At 36.7% G+C, this 14067-nt stretch overlaps 1 protein-coding gene across 1 annotated transcript in view; it reads right to left on the reverse strand.

Annotated features, from left to right (window-relative positions):
- Positions 1-533: 533 nt before the first annotated feature.
- LOC139716438 (sulfotransferase 1C2-like) overlaps positions 534-14067 on the reverse strand; it is a 58949-nt gene continuing 45415 nt past the window's right edge. The window contains exons 2-7 of the mRNA XM_071627985.1: positions 5394-5573; positions 4768-4895; positions 3288-3537; positions 2168-2262; positions 1401-1575; positions 534-646 (exon numbers count right to left, since the gene is read on the reverse strand). Of these exons, the coding sequence (XP_071484086.1) occupies positions 534-646; positions 1401-1575; positions 2168-2262; positions 3288-3537; positions 4768-4895; positions 5394-5573 (941 nt within the window). The remainder of the gene's footprint in view (positions 647-1400; positions 1576-2167; positions 2263-3287; positions 3538-4767; positions 4896-5393; positions 5574-14067) is intronic.

The raw sequence follows: 14067 nt of genomic DNA on the forward strand, positions 1-14067 counted from the left end.
TCAAATGCGAGAATTTCACAGTAGAGATAAAGAGTTGCCAACAGGTTATTAACTGGTTATGTGCCACGTTCGCTCGCCTGACTCAATCGACGGAGTGTAAAGTTCGCAATATTTTGCTGAAACGTACAAACCCGCCCAAAAAGATCGATAAATCGCAAAATGCCGCAGTACAATGAAAACTTCTTAACAACCTGTGATCCCTATTGGATTTGAGAATACATTCTCAGTTTCTGTCACTGCTTAATGCGCAAAAGTCATGCCTGGAAAATATACTAGCAAGTGATCATTTGAACGAAAAATGATTATACATTTGTAATGAAATTTACAACATGGCAAATCTCAGCATTTTCTGTACAACTTTACTAACTGCATGTCCAGCGTAACAAACATCTTTACAAAGTTACATGCATGTGAAAGACAGAATGTTTTCCCCAAAGCATGCCTTAGGTATAATTATAGATGTAGCCTCATAATGTGGCACACAGGAGGTTTATATCGTGACGCATAAAGACTTCACGGCGCTTATGGAATGCTTATAAACTAAAGTCAAAGTCGAGACCGGATTCGGCAAGTTCCTTTTTGTAAAGTTCATCAAAACGGCAACTCTGCTCGTCGCTGAAGTAGTTTTTCCAATCTGCAACAGCACCTGGTAAGTGAGAACGGAAAGGTGATTATTGTAGTTTATAGTTTCGCCAGTAAACTAAATACAAAGAAAGAAATAAAACAAACCAGTAAAAAAGGAACATCAAAAATAGTCTGAGCCCCAAATTTTGACTATAAATTATTGAGATGATTTCAGTTAATCTAACAGAGATATTATGCATTGGGGCAAGCTCAAGGTTGAGAGGGGATGCGACGTAACAAGAACAAGAAAAGAGAGTACATAGAATTAAGGTTCGAGACATAAACAAAAATTACACGTTTGATAAATTTGAATCTTACGTACTAGACAGAGGGAAAGTTTCCCGAGGCAGTAATGAAAAGAAAAATATGAATCTCAACATTTTTTCCTGTTTGCCTGACTCTATAGAACTTCTATTCGGTGACTTAAATTTTGATTTTTACGTATTATTAACTTATTTCCTCAATACAATACAGTACAATACAATACAATACAATACAATAGAATATAAAAATTATAATACAACAATTTTTAAAACATAAAGTTAGCTTATTTTCCTTAAATCAAGTTTTACAAACAAATTCAATCAATAAGTTCAATATGATGTAAAGCAAATCGTTCAATTTCCTCTTCTAAGACATGTTCCATGTTTCCTGCCTTCGATTTTATGGTTGGATTAGCATCATAAGGCAAGGCAAAATGCATAAAAGTTGTTGGCTTTTAAGTACAGTGTAGAAGTCTCAAGGAGGTAGGTCTAATGACAAGAGTCTCAATTTACCTTTCCGCATAAACGATCCACGTTCAATTGTTCTGCCAGCCTGCAAGTCCGGGTTTGAGCTCGGACTCTTCTTCATGGCGTCAAACGTGGATGCGGCGACGATTTGATCAATCACGTCAGATGGTAGGGACTTCCCCATGAATTGCATAATTTGCACCACGGCTGTGTGTAGATCCTTAAAAAGTCAGAGAATATGATAAGGGTATTAAAAGGTTCATAATACAACAGACAATCAAGTATGCAAAGTAACAAACATACATCTCAGTCCACAAACCCTCAGCAGCCAATCATCCAATATCATTAAGCCGCACCTGAAGAAAGTCTTGGAAAATCAAAATTATCAAACCAAACTTGAAGGTATCCACACGTCGGACAGGCATGACGGGCATAATTCTACCCCAAATGTATACGTGTTAATGGAATGAGATCCCTGATGTAGCACATAATGGACGTTAACGAGGCGGAAAATCAGTGAAAATCCAAGCAGTGATTGCCTAAACTAAATCCCAATAAAATGAGAAAAACAAGAAGAAGAGTCAACTCTTATATGAAATCATAAGGTAACAAAGAAGATGGGGTTTGGGGAGTTTTGACATTACTACATAACCTGTAAAATTTGTGTTAAAAAATGTTATCGTCTTTCTTTTTTTGGTAGAAGTATGCGAACAGAATCACAATAATCAGAGACAAACATGACAGAGCAAGAGGGTAAGAGAGCAATGACCAAACTTACAGTCCTTAATTTAAGATGTTAGCTAATGTAATACCTTCTTCATGTCCTCGTACTTCAGGAAAAGCACGTTGGGATGGTTTCGTCTCTTCCACCAAGGGAGCACGTTTTCGAACCAAGACCCTTGCGGGGCTGCAAGAGTGAACGTTATAATTAATGATTGTTAATACAACCTGTAGTATATTTTCCATAAAGTAGAGAAATACTTCACGTTGCAAATATATGTCAGTTAGAATTAAATCGGAAAAACAAAACTAAATGAAATTGAAATGTGGTCAGTCATCATGGGTGTTTATGCTACTTACATAATAATTAATATCCCCGTCATCCGATATGCATATTGTGTCAGTGTGTAGTTTGAAAAGATATTACTTGTCCGTATATCATGTCGATATAGATTTATTCTTTTTTACATGTTTGTCACTTTTTTCGGATATGCTGGGTTGATTTAATCTCCTTGATTACCTATTGCCGTTCATATACAACAGAACATATTTCTTCTTGTTGTGCTTGTGTGTGTTTGTGTGTGTGTGTATGGTTGGGTGGCGGGTGTGTGGTAATAGAAAATTATTGCGTAGGAAGTGAGGAATGGTAGTTATTCACTTTTTGTCACCGTGGAATGTGATAGAGTTATCCAAATACAGGTACCATCTAGACACTTAAATTTACACAAGAGCAAACGCTAGGTCTTTTATTTCAGACTACATAAAAAAGTACATGAGAAAAAAAAAATAGCTTCAGATGCTGCTCACCCCATTTACTACCCCTCCACTAATCAATGTTTTCAGTCGAATATACATGCTTTATCACACATTAGTCTTTAATCATGAATGAATGAAACGGTCCGAATCAAATACTTATTATAGATATTCGCATTTCTTTAGTTTATTTTTTTTTCCATTTATTCGGCTGTGTCCATTATTCATCTGTTTTAACGTGAAAACAAATTGATTTGTAGGCCTATATTTTTTGTTGGTAGTTCATGGCGTTCAAATGTGATTCTGAATTTCCTGGAACTCTTTTTCATGCTCAATAAAAAGAATAATTATTTACATAGCACAGTTTGTCTTCGTTTTTCGTCTTTTTTTCTCTCTTTTTAAAGCTTCAGTGTATAAAGCAAAGCTGTGATGTCATATCACGGATCTGAACAGGCCTACCTCGCCCCTCGATGTATTCTTCGAAGAAAGTATCCCAGGAATCATAGGACGGCAACAGTGGTGAATAGTGACAGAAGTGAAAGTACGAGACAGCGACATCTTTCGGATTTCGCGCCACATAGATGACCTTGACCTTCGGATCATGTGACCGGATGTCAGGTGGCAGCCAGTTGAGCAGGCTGTGTGACTTCATAATTCTCGGGGAAGGCATGGAGGCAGCCATGTCTATGTACGTGGCAGCAGTGTCCACCTGATTTATGTGTATAGATGGTAAGTGATAATACAAACAGGAAAGAAAGTAATGTAAACGTTGGTATTTACGTTCTCAAAAGGTTCGAAATGCTAAAAAGTATAACAAAGTTCAAGTTGTTGGTGAGTCAGGTCACAAATTGAGGATCTTAAACTTTGGAGGGAATAGGGAGTATCTAGCTGTCAATATAACTTTCGTTATTGATATGGACAGATGTCAGAATCTTGAATTGACCAGCATCGCAAGTTCAGCTGAGCCCAAGGCTTCACATAAAGATTGTAGACTGGAAGCTAGAATGTTTTCTAATACAAATAGTTTTGGTTGAGATGAGGTTTCAGGATTCAAACTTACTTTTTTTGTGAGATATTGAGAAACCTCTTATGAAATATGAAAGAGCGTTTAATTCTGAGAGGGATTCAAGTTTATCTAATGAAATTGGTTTTGAAATGGCTGAGATATCCAAAACAAATGGATCCTAATAAAAAGTGGGACCCAACTTTTATTAGGATCGCTTTGTTCACTTTGTTTATGGATATCTCGGCCATTTCAAAACCAATTTTCATCAAATAAGCCCTGAATTCCTTTTAGAATTACATGCCATATAACATTTCATAAGTGATTTCTTGATATCTCTTAAAAAGTTAAAAGCTCAATCCTCCCACCGTTTATTAGGATTACTTTGCTTCACTTTGTTTATGGATATCTCAGTCATTTCAAAACCAATTTTTATCAAATAAATCCTGAATTCCTTTTAGAATTGTATGCCATATAACATTTCATAAGTGGTTTCTTGATATCTCTTAAAAAGTTAAAAGCTTAATTCTCCCACCGTTTATTAAGATCGCTTTGTATTGGATATCTCAGCCATTTCAAAACTAAGTTTCACTCAATAAACTTTGAATTCCTTACTTCCTTACTTAGAATTATATGCCCTTTCATATTTCATAAGAGGTTTCTCATTATCTGACACAAAGACTTGGACACCTGAATCCCCATCTCAACAAAGACTATATCATCCCTTTAGATAATGGGGGTTAGAGCAGATGAATCATCGACGTTCATGATCTTGATTGTTTATCTGTTAACCCTCGGCCGATAGGAGAGATGCAAGAGCACGAATCGTGGCCTCATCAAATCTGCATTATTATAGCCTCTTATGAGTGTAATGAACACCACAATTTGTAAGAGGGAAACGTTTTTCAATAGCATCTTGAGCGCATACAGGCTTACATTGGTAAGGTTGAGGAAATCCACGCTGTCTAAAAACGGAACCAGCGTCATGATATGTTGGTCAGCCAGGAGGGACAAGTTACCATCAAAACGTATGAGGAGCGCCAGCTGTTGAATCCACGTGGTACCTGTTTAGAAATGATGTTGATGTGGCCACAATAATACAGATACATCCACGCACGTTTATAGTCCAAAGGATTAGCTAGAATTAGCTCGGACTGATTAACAGTCAGATCGAAATCATGTATGTTTGTTTTCAGTTATTAAAACAGGGTCACTCGAATCTTAAGGCGTCATAATTATAGTACAATGATATATGATTATTATGTATTTTCGTGCGGCTGATGATTCCATCTTCTTTTTTTTAAGTCATACTTATAAAACACTGGTGAATATACAATCACAATATAAGCAATTTCATGATATGGGTTGGGATACAATTCTACGTTTCCTTTCCGAAGCTCAATATCTGATACTTTTAACCTTTTCATCGTGAGTGACGTTTGTTCTTTACTGTGATTGGTAAAGGAAATGTAAGAACTTAGTACTCCGCCTTTAAAAAGAAGGATCTAAAATTGATTGCGCTTTCAGTAATGATTGGAATCATTGAATAGCATCGTGCCTACCTGACTTTGGGTATGAAATCACAAATAGATCGTCCGGTCTCGTTTCGAAATGCTCTAGTTTCCTCATGCAACGTGTAGGCATAAAGTTGGGCATGATGACCCCTCTGTATTCGTAGCACGTCTTTCGGACACATTCGGGGACCTCGCTTGAAAATTCAGACGTGCCATCATTTTGGTGATCTGCGTTGGAATGAAAATCGAAATCCTCTTATGCAGAAACATGACAGACACGCGCACGCACACTACATTGGAAAAAAAAGTTGTTAGAATCATTTCATTTCACTTCATTTTATTCATTTTCATTTCCAACAAAGTCATTATCATGCAGTCACAACACAGCACAACCAGAACATGATTATAAATGAATGTGAATAATTCAAATACTTATACAACTGCAAGTAAATTTGCATTTACATGTAACTAAGGTAGCAAAATCTTAACTAAATTAAACCTGAATAAATCAATTATTTAGATCGGCAGGTTGTTGGAAATTGCTTTGTACGGGTAAAGAATTCACAATCTAAGTTCAACGCTGGAAAACACGATATGTACTTCAACAGTACTCGTCACTCGACCTGCATCTTAAAAGTTACCTGAATACGTTGACGTTGACATGCTCCAGTCAGTCAGTCCTCTAACTTGAAACAGAAATAACTGGACAATGATCCTCTCAGGATCAAGGAACAGCTTATCATGTGAAGAATGACGTTAGTCCACTATACCAGCAAGAACATTTTATGGACGTGACGCGTGTGTTAAACAAGACTCGAATGCTACACGTGATCACAACTACCTATACAAGGTTCCCAGTACAACAACGTATCACCTTGTGCATGCCTTCTGGTTTGACATTTGTGTGATCATTACGTAATCGCTTACCATACAGGTGGGTTGACGTGGAGGCCTACTTGCAAACAGACGCAGAAGAGGGCCTTTTTTTCATAAGCCATGCCGATCTTTTGGTAACCTAGCCGTATAGTAGTTTGTCGAATGCATAACTTTCAGCTTTCGTGATTCTTCGAAAGAATTGTGCAGAAAATCCCCTTCATGGTGTAGAGTACCAGCAAACAACAACGTGACGTGTAATACAATATCACGTAAAAGTCATGCGACTATTATGTTTAAAAAAAATTATTTTGGGTTTTTTTGCGCTAACAAAGCTTCTCCGAATGTTTAGGAAATTAAAAGAGTGTCCTCCGGATGATTTTCAGATTTTTACATTTGAACAACTGTAAATTAGTTATACTGAGTACAGAGTTTCAGAATTTGAGATAACTGGGATAAATAATGAGAATACTTTCAAAATTTAGAACGAATTGCAATGAAAAAGGATGATGACATGGCAGAGTCACCATAACAATGCATGAGTTGGGGCTCAAGGAAGCAGAACAAAAGAAGAAGACATGCATAGATTGTACACATGTGAACTCGCAAGCACGCAAGCAAGCAGTATTGTGATGAAATTACACTGCTACATTTCTGAAATATGTGAACCTGCTATGTCATCATCCTTGTTCAGTGTAATTTGTTCAAGGTTTTTCAAAGTATTGTTTCCCTGCTCAAGAACATTAATAAATTCCACAGATCTAAACATGGAGTTGTCGATTTATGTACTACATGATGTGAAATTATGCAAATCGTCTGGAATGTCCCTTTAAGTTCTTTCACTACAGTGTAGAGAAACAATTCAGGCGCCCCGCACGGCAATGTCAATTTCATATGTGTGTCCCATTACGTCGATTTGTCTGAAATGACCTCACGTGAAAATGAAACTCAAATTGGGTTATGTAAGTCTGACAAAGATGAAGATAGTGAATATTATACTCGTTTAACTTTTGGGCAAAATGGGTGATGAAACGCATGTCATGACGATCTCATGTGCTCACATATCTTGAAAGTGTTGCTATGACCATTTAATCTATTGTATGGTTTAAAAAAAATGTGCAAACAGTAATGTCTATAATGAAAAGGGAACGTGAAAAATATGAAAATTGTTTTCAATCTTACTACTACAAAGGGATTAATAGACGTCTATCGTTCAGACAAGCATTAACTAGTCACTAATTCTAATACAAAGTGATATCACCATGATTCTGTTTTAAAGGATTCCACGCGCCTTAATCTTAATTGTGTAAAAGGATAAGCTGGCTTGATGATGCGAAATGATAGTGTCAGCATTGCCATGATTGCAGGTGCTTAATGAAATAAAGTCCTCGATTTTATTTCACTTTTTACTCCTAAACCACCGTCAATATAAATCAAAAACTTTATGACTTGTGGGTATCTGTTACAGCTGCGAGGATCCTGTAACGTGCATAACGTGTCATGGTTTGATGGATCTCCGGAATTGACATTATGTAATATGATAATTATGAAAGATAAAAGTAACACATGTTATACATACATAAATATGTTATCATCCTCTACAGTTAACTCTTTTGTCTAAATGCTGGTTCTAATTATCATTATTATTATTGTTCTTGTTGTTGATGTTACTATGATTACTCTAAAAACTATTATTATTGTTATTATCATTATTGTCATTATTATTATTATTATTATTATTATTATTATATCATTATATTATTATTATTATTATTATTACCATCATCATTTCAGGGACTCGATTGGACCTCGACGTCACCCTGCGATCCATCTGGCCCCCCCCCCCCCTCCTTTTTTCTTTCTTTTTTTTTTTTTTTTTTTTGGTGCTTGTCTGCTCCTCCCCTATAGAGTACCTCGTCGAAAGCTACATTATATTAAAAATCTTAATGTGCGCAATTGGAAATTTTAGATAGCGCCATCACACGATTGCTAGTCATTACGCTCGATTCCTAGAACGGAGGTTATCGGATGCTCGGTTGTCTCCAAATAATACCCCCATTCCACAGAGACTTTCTCTCATCGGTCCCTCATCGGAAGCAAAGTTAATCGCTTCTGACCACCCATCGAAGTGTATCGGATTACAGTCTGATGAATCCGACTTGGCTGGTCAACTATTAGGTGAGTGTCAGACGTGTGGCGCGTGATATTCACCGGACCATCTTGCCCCATCGGATCACCGCCCGACATGTCTGACATTGTCCCGATAGTCGACCAACACATGTTGGATTCTTCGGACCGTGATTCGATACACATCGGTGGGTGGCCAGAAGTGATACTGTTGCCAATGAAAATAGGGATTTTGAGGTCACTATCTTGTCAAAGAGAGTAATGTATACCTGTGAAAGAATTATAGGTCCTGAGTTTCTCATTTACGTTATCGGGAAATGTTCAACCGTACTTTACAAGGTACGAAAACAAAAGTATAGAAAAGTTCGCATGAAGTTGTGGTACGTTAGCAATGCATCTATGCTGTATGCGTCACAGTGAAGCACCAACTTTGACCAATGTGTTAGCTGAAGGAATGTGTACGATTTTTCAGTGTCCTTAAGAGCGTTAACTGTGTTATGCATTTAGGATGGTATCAGCTGGTTTGACATGGTTCAATGGAATTGTTATCATTAATCTATGTAATGCAATCTGTGTATGTTATTGCAAAGCCAGTGCGTGCTGTTATTGCTGAACTAGATTTCAAGGAACGTTATATCAACTTTTGTTATTCAAGTTATGCTCTCAGCCATTGACCTGTTATTGTGAATCTTTCTCCCTCTCTTTCTCTCTCTCTCTCTTTCTCTCTTGATGTCGCAGATGAAAAAAAAATATATGATAGATGCCAAATACACATTATGTTTTCACAAATACACAAACAAAAATAGATGAACAGAGGAGAAACGAATAAACTTCGAGCATTAGAACTCGATGGTTAGAAAGTACACACATGCAAGTAGCAAAAATGGTTTCTTATTGCTGCTCACTGCCAAGACACTTTCTGTTTTAATAACATCTCATCGATTGTTAGTGTTATTTCTTGTCTTTTTAAATGTGATCGTTCATCACAAAACCAAAAAAAAAAAAAAAAAAAAAACTCGCAAAGTATGGATTTTTGGTTAGAAGCAGATTCTAAAAGAGCACTCTCTAAACTTTAAAAAGATGTATAAATCGTACAAATGGAATCTTAATAACCTATCTAATGCTCAATATCAGAAAAAAGGCACACATTTTGGAAAAAAATATTTCTTGAGAAAAGAGGCTACATAGATCAGAGGATATTTTCAAGAAACAAGAAGGTGAATAAAGAACAAAACATATGATGATCACAAACTATAAAGATAAATTGCGTCGAACATAGTAAGTATATCTAATGTAGCGTCACCTCCAAAATATGGGAAGACAAAAACACAAACAGCAACGATTCCATGACTACGTCATGTCTAGTGTTGTCAAGGAAACGGCCATCATCCAATATCATACAAAAGATTACTCATTGTACGCCATATAGATTATGCAATTATAATTCTTACATATTGTTTTATTGATAAGAAAAGATTGTATTATATGGGCGTCATACATTTATCAAAAAAAAAAAAATCTGTTCATTGGAAAGCGCTTGCAATTTATTTTCCCATTCTTAGAGATAACGCAAAGTACTGCAACTGTTCAAGTATTCTTGTTAGAACAGAAACAAACAACAATTAAAAGTTACGTCATGTACTCATCACCAGCCAACTAGATAACATTGATGGGGAAGGTATCATAGTCAAAGTCAGAACCCCTTAGGTATTATTCTCCACTGAGGCGTCAGCCATATTTCCAGACAGAGTTGTATGTGTTGGCTGTATTGACAGAGACCGTATACCAGTAACCACTGCAGGGTACACACGGCATACAATCGCTCCTGTCACGAGATTTTCGGAGTCAAATTTCATTTCACAGTGACCTTCCAAAATAAAACCTACGAAAACAGACAATTGTCTTTCAGATCCTCGGGCTACTAATCTAAAAGGCAATTAACTGAATGAGATATCCATGGACATTCAACTTGGGGGCAATAACCTTGTGTAACGCTCCTCTACGGATGCCGTCTTCCATCATGGTGCCAAGAGATCTTCTAGACCCCTGAGGATAATTTTCCAGACTCCTGTGACACATTTGCTTTCTTTTCATGCCCCGATCGCCGTGAAGTATATATGGAAGATTGAAGGTAGTGGGCAAATATACTGGGAATTCTTTCAACGCCGTCCAAAAGAGTGATTGTTTTCGACAAGTCACATATTTGGGGTAGGTTTCGGTTTGTTATAACGGATAACTGCCATGAGAAGTACGAACCGCGACCTTCAGGGACCCTCTCTTAAACTCTTCTCCTCCTAGCAAGAAAAAGAACACACCTTTACTGAAAATGATTTGGGGTTTGAACTGTTGTAAGTTCATAGAAAATATGTGGAAAAAGAATAAAGTGGGTAAACGAACCCTGTGATTGAAAAGAGGCAAACTAAATTCGGGTCGCACACAGAGAAATGATGAGGGACTCGACCGTGATTAGTAACGATGCCGTCTGCGCGATCCTTCAATTAGCCCTAATGACACCGTCGAAGAGTAGAGTTTGCGTTTCCATGGTAACCTCATAGGATGCGGGAAACCCAAACGTACCGACGCCTTTGATGGCAGGCGAGTAGACGACGCGGGGTAAGGTGGTTTGGGCTGCAATTGATTCACGACTCGGGAATTTCCTCAGCTGGCGCATGCATTTTCCCAATCAGCAGCCGTCTGAAATCTGGCGGACTTGCACGATGCGACACATTAAGTGTGGAAATCCAAGTACGTGCAAAGTTCAAATCGATGATAAGCCCATTATCTCAAATGGTGCGCATTATTGATGGTAACTCAGTATCATGAAACATCGCGATTGAGGAGTGGTTTTGTATTCAGGTCTTAAAAAAAAAAAAAAAAAACAAAAAAAAACAAAAAAAAAAAAACCTGTGTAGCATTAATATGTACACCACTATATATAGATAGATACATACACACACACACACACACACACACACACGCACACACACACACACACATATATATATATATATATATATATATATATATATATATATATATATATATATATATTTGGTGTCTTGTTCTAAAACATGCGCTTAATTTCCTCGCCAGGATAAAGCGTTTTAATGCCATTTTAGGTTTTAATCTCATGTACGATATATATATATGTGTGCAGAGAGAGAGAGAAGTAATGGAGTGGTATATGTGTGAGCACAATAATACGTGTGATTGTGTACCAAGATTAATGGAACTGTTTATGCATGTTTGGGCTAATGACAGATCTATTAAAACATTTTCCAGTGCTTGATTATTTATCATAAATAGGCGATTCTAAAATTATGCCAGAGTCTTTACGAAAAGATCATCATCAACATAGCAACATAACCAACAATATCTCCCTCTCTCTCTCCATTTGTGTAGGTCTATGTCTTTATGTGTCCTTAACGATCATACGGCCGTTGTCGTCTTTTTTTTTTTCTTGAATTACACTCAAACTTAATGCATTTACTACAGTTATCTCTAGTGTATATATGCGATTTACATTAGGGCTTGTATCAAAAGTAGCAGTAGAAGTTTGAGCGAATTTCTTGTGTTCCATTTAAATCGTACAGCAGTTGCAACTGCAACAATTCTAGTATGAGAGAAACATCAAAATGAGGCCAAAAGCCTTAATTGCCACACGGGTATGGATTCACTGGCGCATCAGTACACTTTAAAGGTATTGTTACCCATTGGGAGCAGTGATTTAAGAAAAAAAAATGTCCGAGTTATCACACTTGATGCATATGTGTGGGTCTGTTGTGTCACAAAACATCCTACCAAATAAAAAAAAAATTGTAATGAAGCCTTAAATATAAGGAGATACAGTGTATCATATTTTTCTAAACAAACCATACCTGCAGACGGTCTATTTTAGAAACAATGTTATTATAATTATCGTTCACATTTTGTATATTTTACAATACTTAACATTGATTATACTATTAACACCTTTCAGTCGGTTGTTTCTATCCCAAACTCACATTTCAGAACTATTTTGAAGCACTGAAAATGGATTTTTGTTTCATCTGCAAATGGTAAATAATGTCTCTAAAGATAAAATACATCATCCTAGGATGACATGTCACCCAAAGCGGGTTTTTTTTTTCCGCGACAGAGGCAGGGTAAATGTCATTCTGATGCGAATTAACCTCAGCTCGGTAATAGCGCAGATTAACGTTTGATGCGGCATGAAAATGAAAGCGAATGGAGTCATGATTAATCCACTGGGAATACCGCGGATTTATTACCACTGGCTTAGCACTCGTTCACCGATGTCAGGATATTATATATATATATATATATATACAAATAAACAGTCTACAATGCGAGCACGTAGACTCGCGTCGATTCATTTATTCATTAAAAGTTAGTGTAGATCGCTCATAAGTATATAGAAATACATAATGTTTTTATATATATATATATATATATATATATATATATATATATATATATAAATTTCCAATTTCAATTCAAATAAGCCTGAAATTTGTGGCAACCGTCACGCACGATTTGTAATTCCTTATGACATGTCATTATTACGTCGAGACTCACAAGACTGAAATCAAGACGTGTGGACTTAGAATGTCCACGAAGTTTTGATCTACATGTTGATCTTAAGCTCCTGTAATTGCAAATATTGCGCCAAGTATGGACTTATGCCTTACTTTATCTATCTTTCTTATTTTTATTTTAGTATATCTAGTATAAAAAAAAAGAAAAAGAAAAAAACCCCTGCACAAACCAAAATACAGGAGGGCTTTTTCACGAGTATTACCGGTGTATTCTTTTTTTTTTTTACATGAACAAAAACGAAGGCCAGAAACTTCACGTCTACTACAAGTGAACATGTCTAAATTCCGTTTAAGATACGGGGGTATAATTCCTACTATATTAATATGTTACCATGAGAAATGACAATATTCGGTCAATGATTCTTTGTGGTCATAATATTGGGTGATAACTTTATGGACGATTTTTCTTTGTTTTCTTTGCTTACTTTTTTCTTTCGAGACCTGCCGTTAAAGTCGTAGAAGCTGAGTTGAAGGACCTGCACATGTTCCCACAACTTTTTCCCCAGACTTTTTATTTTTGTTTCACACAAGGGGTTGCAATCCAATTTCTGCTGCAGCAATCCACGTGGAAATCCCACAATCCCTCGGCATCTCAGGTTTAACGAGAAAGCTTACAGTCGGTATTGTGCGCTGTGTCGAGGTAACTACCGAACATCTTCGCTTGTCGATGGAATGCGATGACAGTGGTCCTTGTTGTAAATATCTTCATTTCACGCAAGAGGGAGGGGCCGGCGGTACATAGAAGACTTTAGATTTAACATCACGAAAGGTGCAGTTATACCGATCACACACACAAAAGCAAATGCAGGGTCACAGTATACACGGGATGAGAGAATGCAGCAATATTTTAAAGTGAAACACATTAGGGAAAATTTCAGGAAAACTGGACAATTCATTCAAAGGGAATGAATTTTACAATTTTGTTGAAAATACTAAAATAGTTCGTAACCTTACAGCGGAGCGATATAAAAACAGAAATATAAAGGTTGTTCTGCAAAATGCTATTCTTTTTAGCATTAAAAAGGAACCATTGATTCACCTCTTTCTGAAAGTAGATGGAATAACATCACCCTTAGCATTGTTATAACATGTCAATAACAGGTCAAAGGAATGTGTACATTTCA

The sequence above is a fragment of the Diadema antillarum genome, unplaced genomic scaffold, assembly GCF_040938485.1.
Source record: "Diadema antillarum isolate AM-2024a unplaced genomic scaffold, OU_Dant_1.0 scf00000065, whole genome shotgun sequence".
Taxonomy (NCBI): domain Eukaryota; kingdom Metazoa; phylum Echinodermata; class Echinoidea; order Diadematoida; family Diadematidae; genus Diadema; species Diadema antillarum.